Source organism: Populus nigra, chromosome 12 (assembly GCF_951802175.1).
Source record: "Populus nigra chromosome 12, ddPopNigr1.1, whole genome shotgun sequence".
Taxonomy (NCBI): Eukaryota; Viridiplantae; Streptophyta; class Magnoliopsida; order Malpighiales; family Salicaceae; genus Populus; species Populus nigra.
Window position 1 is genome coordinate 11699563 of NC_084863.1, and position 7986 is coordinate 11707548.

Here is a 7986-nt window from a genome sequence, read left to right on the forward strand (position 1 = left end):
TTTCGGAATTCACTTTTTAAAAGGAAACTTATTTCCAACAAACAAATGGGGCCTAAGTTTTGTTCTTGTTTTTTTTTATATAAAATTTTGATTTGTTTTCAATTTCATCATTCAATTTCGATTTAAGATATGTTTTTTTTTCAATTTAGTCCTTATTCTTTTAATTATTTTTTTTGTTGAATTGATTTTTTTTCAACTACACCATTCAATCAAAAAATTGTTTTTATTTTTTATTTCAATTTTGATCTTTATTTTTTTAATTTTTTTGGATCATTTTGTTAAATTGATTTTTCTTTTCAACTTCACCCTTTAATCAAAAATAAAATTTATTTTGTATTTTAATTTTAATCACTATTTTTTTAATTGTTATTTTTTTAATCCTTCTATATAATTGAATTTTTTTCAATTTCATCCATCAACATTTAATTTATTAAAAATTAAACTTTATGATTTTTTTCAAATAAGGTGCTCCAAAACTAATGATCCGGGTCATGAGATTGAAAATTTAACCAAGGTTATGAGTTTGAAAACATAACTCAGGTTGATATTTGTTTTGTGTTCTTCACTTATTTTCTTATTATTTTTATAGTTTGACATTGATTTTTTATATATAAAGAAATGAGTTTTTTTATTTTTTTTTAATTTGTTTATCAAATTATCTTAATCTTATGATAGGATAACTCGAGATAGTTTGGCCTTGATTATAGAGTTTGTAAGTTTATAATGTTAACTGACCCAAGCTAATTTTTTAGGTTTTTTTTATTTAATTTTTTTATTTTATATTTAATAAACTGAGAATTAAGCTATATTATTTATTTATTTTGAGAAAAAAAGTTCCGAGATTATCATGGTTATTTTTTTTAATTGGAAAAATCATCCTAAATATTCTATATGATTTGGTTATTTTTTTATTTTATTTTATTTTAAAAAAATTACAATTTACGTGATGAGTAACTCAATTTTTATATCTAAACTAACAAAAAAAAAATCAAATCCATCAAAATCTAATATATTTATTATCTCCTATCTAAGAACACCATCACCAACCACTAGCCATCCCCTTCTTCTACATTCTTTCTTCACCAACCGGACCCCCTCTCTCTCCCTCACTACAATCCTCCTTCTCTCTCCTGTAAACATCACACCCAAAAGATCCACGAATTCCAGTAAAAAAACAAATTGCTTTGACCAGTAGAGCGAGGGGAAGCTCGAGTTTGCTTGCAAAGGAGATTAGGGCTCCTGTTTGCAAAGCATGCACTCAAATCATTCACAGTAGCTGTTGTATTTTTAACTATCTAAAAATATATAAAAAAATTAAAAAAAGAAGAAGAAGAAGAAGAAAAGCTCAAAATTTTGCAAAACTCCAGTTGAACCACGGGCCAAACACCGCCATTAGTCCTTTTATTCATTTTATTTAACTCCTTAACATTAATATGTGTTAATTCATTAATAACCGCACCACAAGAAACTTTGGTGACTGAACACAGAAGAACAAACCCCGAATACAAATGGATTTTAAGCCTGGGATCGTGAGGGTCCAGCCACCTAATATGGGTTACCCATATATTATATATGGGCTACCACAGGCCCACAGCTTGCCACGGTTAATTGCTTTCGTAAACTCTAAACCTAAATCTGTTTTTATTTTAAAATACAAAATTAACTTTAAAAAACTTTAATGAAAATAAATAAATAGTATATATTTTTCTAAAATCACATATATGGAATATAATTTTTTTAAATCACACAGGAGTGAGGTTTAATCTTGAATGATTGGCAAATGAATCCAAAAATACCCCATATCATCATCACTAAAAGAAGTTATTATTTACTTAAAAGTTGTTTTTTTTAAAAAAAATATTATGTTTTTATGTTTATATTTTTTAACTTCAAAATATTTAAAAATAATATTTTTTTATTTTTTAAAATTTATTTTTAATATCAGCACATTAAAACACATTAAAAAAATTTAATTTAAAATAAAAAAATTAAAATTCTTAAAAAATATTTTTAAAACTAAAAAATAAACTACTTATTAGAGCATGTTTGGAAAAAGTGATTAATCGGTGATCCTAAAAATTTAATTTTTTTTTGTTTAAAATTAATATTTTTATTATTTTTAATTTTTAAAAAATAAAAAAATATTATTTTAATATATTTTTCAATAAAAAATATTTTAAAATGTAGAATCCCAAATATTCCCATTATAATTGTTTACAACTTCAACCGCGCGCGAAGTCAAGTGTAATAGCATGGTATTATCCCCTCAGAAAGGAGGATAAAACCCATCAACCGTTAAAAACGAAGGAAAGCTAGCTGGGAACTGGAGAGGATCATAATGTATGCTAGCCACAATTTTAACTGCTCTTTTCTCCTCCTCCTTCCACTATCATTCGGCACCAAACAAACCAAATCACAAAAGAAGTAAACGAAATCAAGTCAGGTTATCTTTTTCCATGATTTGTTGCAGCAGCAGCAGTATAGCAATCCTCAGTACTGCTTCAAGAATTGATGGTACTGTTTCAAGAACCCGAACTCGTAACTCATTACCACTGTCATCTCATTCTTTCCACCTCCAAGTGAATGTAAATGGGAATCATCAACTCTTTATAAGGAGGAGAATAAGCAGATGGTGCCGTGTGTCTCCAAATGCCTCCTCCTCTCTTGAGCTCCCTCTTCTTCCTTTTAACACGAACGAGGTACTTGCTACTTTATTTCACCACCCTTTGTCTGTCCATTTTTCTTGTTGTTAATTCCGGTGGGCATATGATGAGCTACTTCTCTTGTTCTTTACTTAATCACATGGTTTTGTACAACATGGAGCCTCTAGTTAATTAGTTAGATAACAAGACCTGAACTTATCGTTTGGATTTTTATTTGATTTTTTTATTTTTCTCTTGTGAGATATATTTTTACGCTTGCCTTTAAAGGGCTTGTCTAATCCTGTACAATTACTTGATATATATATGTGCAAAATATATATTGACATGGGCATGAAAAGATGAAGAGTACAGAAAAACCATAAAAGAGATGTGAAATTGCCAGACCTGGCATTGAAAGAGTGATACTTTCAATATTGATTTCTCTAATTGATAGAATGATAGAAGTGTTGATACTTCCTTAGCCCTTAATTGATGTGGTAAGGATTTATTAGTAACAATCTTTTCTTTTCATAATGACAGGTTCTAGTTCCATCTGAGAGTAAAACACTCCATCTATATGAAGCCAGATATCTAGCTCTGCTCGAGGAGGTAGTCAAAATTGCCATGCTACCTTGCACGCCTTTGTTTATCTATCTGCTTGTATATTCACCTAGTTATTTCTATTTTGTTTGCGGGGGAAGGACTTTGCAAGCTGTCGACCTTCGGTGTATAGATGATCTGAGCATCTCATGTTCAAGCCTTTCGAGGTTTTTATCATATCGCTGCTAGAAATGGCTGTTTAGTCAATATAGAGCTGTGATAAGCTACTCCTTTTGTTCTTTTATAGACATCTCTACTACTTCTGTTTGGTGTACGGATGATCTGAGCATCTCATGTTTAAGCCTTTTGAAGTTTTTATCATATCGCTGCTAGATATGGCTGTGTAGTCAATATAGCGATATGATAAGCTACTTCTTTTATATTGACTAAACAGCCATATCTCTATTCGTCCTGTATTTGTTGGAAAAATGTTCTGGGCATGATGATGTGAAGTAGGTATTAGTGATACTCATTTTAGGCTCATAAGATACTTCAACTTGAGGATACGTTGCCACTTAATTTGAGGTGAGGTCTAGAAGAGGGATTGCAATTACACAGAGGAGAAAATGGTTTGCATCCCTGTATTTTCAGATGTTTCAGTCAGCCTTATGGATGTGTATACTAACTAGATTGCCAAATGTAGAAACAAGCACCTTTGCTGCCCTGCTACAACTTTTGAGTACCTTTTTTTATTTCAATTTTTTTGGGATCTGCTTATTGTTCTTCTTCTTGAATGCTTGAACTTTCGGAAGAAGAATAGCAAGAAAAGGGCGAAGATGAAAGAAAGAAAAGAGCAGAAGCCAAGTTATGGCTGAGAGGTTGTTACTGTGATGTTCTTATGCTTAAATGATGTTTTCCAGCTTACAAATAACCTAGAACCCAAGTGCAGAGAGAGTAGCAGATTGTCACTTATCCTCTTTTACCCAAATGCGTGCGGTGGTTATTTCTGGCTAAGTCGTAATTCTGTGATTCATATATGCTTAACTTCTGCAACTTATTGCATCAAACTCAGTTTTGTTAGTTTTGGAATTTGGGAGGGACTGAATTCTTTGTTTCATGCACATTGCTTATATATTGATATCTTATATATAAGCATTTTTTCCCCATTTTCTAATCCATTGCTTGGGTTGAGAATTTTTAATTGCTGTAGCAATATTGCAATAAGCTAAGTCTAATGTGTGTGCAATCTCTTTGTGACTATCATTTGTGGCAGTCTTTATTAAGAAAGAAGCTGTTTGTGCATTTTGTGTTGGATCCTATTCTCATTAGCAACTCAGGAACTGAAGCATCCTTTGCTGCTAGATATGGCTGTTTAGTCAATATAGAAAATGTAAGCATCCAAAATTTTGTGATCAAAACTTAGAGGTTCGGAGCACCTTTTCAGATAACTTGAGTTTTAGTACTCTGCAGATCGAACGCTTAGATGTTGGAGCATTAGTCTCCATAAGGGGAATTGGCCGTGTCAAGCTTTTGAATTTTGTACAGGTGAGTAAATTGTCAATAGTATCTTAATATAAAGTTTTGTTAACGAAGTTGTCTGCCTTTAAGAACAAGCAATGCCTATGTTGAACAAAAATTGTAACTTTTCATTTGGGGTTTTGTGGTGGTGGAGGCAGGGGGGTGTTCATTGAAACCTGCCCATGCTTGTCAATTTTTTTTGCAAGCATTTTATCTATATAGTTATTAGCTTATTATTGCAGTTTCGAAGTCCTCTTTTCTTCTTTATTTCTTGTTTTCCCAATTTTCCATGTCAATTTATTTTTCTTTTTCTGCATCTTTTGTGTTCATCTTGCTGCTTCCTTCTGCTTATCAATTCTTTTTGCTTATTTTCGTGATTGTGATTGTGATTCTAATTTGCAGTCGGAGCCTTACCTGAAAGGTGAAGTCATACCATTACAGGATAGGTTTATTGGTGCAAATGAAATCAGCTCTAAAGTTATAGCAGTGAAGGACGCTCTTCGCAGTTTGAATAGCTTGGAAATCAAACTAAAGGTACTACTAGTCCCTCTTGCTCTCTGATTCTCTATCCTCGAGTTTGTACAGTTGTGCAATTGAATGCTTTCATCAAGAAAATTCTAATGTGTCTCGCAATTGAGTTCAATGAGAGTCCAAAGATAAAGCACAAAAAATTAGCCCTCGTTACTTTTCATCAGTGAATAATCAACTTTTTATGCAAATGCTTAAAAAAATATAAAACCAAAAACAAATACTCAACTAAACTTGAATACCTAACTAGCCAAGGCTGAGATCGCTTCTGGGATTCACCCCTTCCATCCAGTTCTGTTTGGGCTAAAATTCCTTTAAGCGTCTGTGATACTAGATTTCAATTTTATAGGTTCCTTTCCTCTTAAGTAGCTGGCTGCACTGGAAATTCAGTAGTAGTAGAAGAGCCAGACATTTGTCTGCTAACATTGGAAAGAAGGTATATGACATGTGTGCTGTGATTTTCTCTGCTAACTTTTTTAGCATGACTGGAATTTCTGGGGCTGAAGGATGTTCTTGGCTGTTGCAAATACTTTGGCATAACATATAAATGGTGGCAAAAATCGAACACTCACAGTTTGTCCCACTAAGGCATTATTGGTTTGAATTGAGTGAAATATTTTCTCTCACTGAATATGTCCACAACTCATATGGGAAATTATCTTGCAAGGCGAATTGGGGATTGCTTATATGTTTACTTGTCAGATTTTATGTGATTGGAATATTACTGTCATATAATTTTTGCACATTATTTACTGTTATATCGTGTTACCACCATGTGGTGTATAGATGGGAGTGGAGTTGACTGCTCTTCTATTTCATGTCAATAGGCTCCCAAGGAGGAATTGTTGCAAACCTGTATTGCAAACTCTCTAACATGGGCAGAGAAGGAACCGTCCCTGGAATGTGATCAATCTTTCATCCCATCTCCTGCTGAGCGAATATCATTTGCAGCATTCCAACCCATTACAAGCAAGTGTTTCATTGCTCTTTATTCTTAACATTAAAAAAAACAAAAAAACTAAGTTCCTTACAAAGCTTCAGTATTTTGTTGTGGTAATCATTCTAGTAGTTGGAATTTCACGACCCACTCCTGCGAAGAAAAAAATGATCTGCATGTTTCTGTTTTTTGACAGGATCTACACAATCAGAAACACTCAAGTTGCAGCAACAGAAGTTAAGAGCAATGGATCTGAAAGACACGCTACAAAGGCTGGACAATTCACTAAATTTAGTGAATGAGAATATATCCATGGTAGCAGCCAAGCTTGCTATTCAGTCATTAGAGATGCAGTAAGCATTGGTGGAGATTAGTTACTGTTGATGTACAGTTCATGATGACACGACAGAACTATTCTATGGATATTGTAGCTGTGTTTTTTTCTTATTTTTGCTTCATTTTTCTCTCTTCTTACTGCATTTTATCTTCTCAAAGGAGAAATCTCAAGTAGTTTTAATTTTTATATAGCAAACTATCACTGTCCATAATATTGTAAATCAAACTAACACAGGCCTTGGTATGACAGGATCTGTTTTTATAATGATATGAGAGGATCTTAATCTTCAATTTACGTCAATATTTTTCAGTTTCGGTTTTTAAATAAAGAGCAGTCAAGCTTGCAAGATAAATTTCAGCAGCTGAATAGTATTGAACTATATTACTATAAAAATTGGGGGGCGCTTTCTAGTTCTTAAAACCAAAGGAGGAAAAAAAAAGGAGCCAGAATGGAAAATACGAGGCCTGGAATTGATTATGAAAAGCTCCAAAAAATAAGAAGAAACATCTGTCTTTGATTATGAAAAGCTCCAAAAAAATAAGAAGAAACATCTGGGTTGAAAACGCAGCCAACTAGGATGATAATTTCATATCACGAAGTCTTTGATTATGAAAAGCTCCAAAAAAATAAGAAGAAACATCTGAGTTGAAAACGCAGGCAACTAGGATGATAATTTCATATCACGAAGTCTTGCAACTTCCTGCTTCTCCTTTTTCCTTTGACTTGTACTTCTCATCTATAGTTAAAACAGGAGAGCCACTGACATGGGATTTGTCTCGACCGCCTCGTTGCCATTCTCAATCACCATAACCACTACCACTACTATGACCATCAGAAAGCCACGTCTCCTCCACCACCACAACCGCCTTCACTTCCTTTCAAAGTGTTCACTCCTTCCTGTACGTCATTATCTTCTTTTCAAGTACTCTTTCTTTAATTTAAGATGCATGCCCTACAGTTTACAAATATCAAGCTTGTAGTAACTGAGTCAAGCTACCAGATAACAGATTTTTAATGATTTGACACTTGATTAACTCTGTAGTTTGGTAAGAATGACTCTACAAGCAAAATAAAATATCAGCAGAATTTGAGTTTGTTTACAGTATGTTTATTGTTGCTATTTTAATGGCTATTTTTTATTCTATGTAACAGAAAATTAAATATGCTTAGAGAATATCGATCTTGCAATTCTATTGTTTCTTATTGTATAAATAATCGAATTAAAATTCAATAAAGAATATATTCTGCTGTATCTACAATTAGAAAGTTTTGTTTTCTCTTTAATATAAACAACAAATTGATATCAGAGATAATTTTTTTGAGGGACTTGTGAGATTAAGAGATCCTAAATACAACTTTCAAATACTTGTTATCTAAACACAACACATCTAATATGAACTCAGAAATGCTATTTACAGCAGTTGCACTTCCAGTATTTAATGGGATCAATTATCAAGTATGGGTTGTTAGAATGGAAGCCTATC

General features: G+C 32.6%; 1 protein-coding gene across 3 annotated transcripts; it reads left to right on the forward strand.

Annotated features, from left to right (window-relative positions):
* Nucleotides 1–2267: 2267 nt before the first annotated feature.
* LOC133669292 (uncharacterized) lies at nt 2268–6802 on the forward strand. 3 transcript variants are annotated; one of them, XM_062089372.1, is made up of 8 exons: nt 2270–2699; nt 3183–3251; nt 4456–4572; nt 4653–4727; nt 5103–5234; nt 5578–5664; nt 6056–6197; nt 6362–6802. In XM_062089372.1, the coding sequence occupies exons 1-8, from the start codon at nt 2343–2345 to the stop codon at nt 6520–6522; spliced, it is 1140 nt and encodes a 379-aa protein (XP_061945356.1). In that variant the 5' UTR covers nt 2270–2342; the 3' UTR covers nt 6523–6802. The 3 variants fall into 3 exon arrangements, with proteins under 3 accessions (XP_061945358.1, XP_061945356.1, XP_061945357.1); XM_062089374.1 differs by lacking the exon at nt 4456–4572 and having other exon boundaries at nt 2268–2699; XM_062089373.1 differs by lacking the exon at nt 5578–5664 and having other exon boundaries at nt 2276–2699.
* The last annotated feature ends 1184 nt before the right edge of the window (nt 6803–7986 follow it).

What these genes read in the sequence shown, in the direction of transcription:
- LOC133669292 (XM_062089372.1), top strand. Translation starts at nt 2,343, where the DNA reads ATGCTAGCCACAATTTTAACTGCTCTTTTCTCCTCCTCCTTCCACTAT. An exon ending in TTCCTTTTAACACGAACGAG is followed by an intron (nt 2,700 to 3,182) that starts GTACTTGCTACT and finishes TCATAATGACAG; the next exon opens with GTTCTAGTTCCATCTGAGAG. An exon ending in ATCTAGCTCTGCTCGAGGAG is followed by an intron (nt 3,252 to 4,455) that starts GTAGTCAAAATT and finishes CATTTGTGGCAG; the next exon opens with TCTTTATTAAGAAAGAAGCT.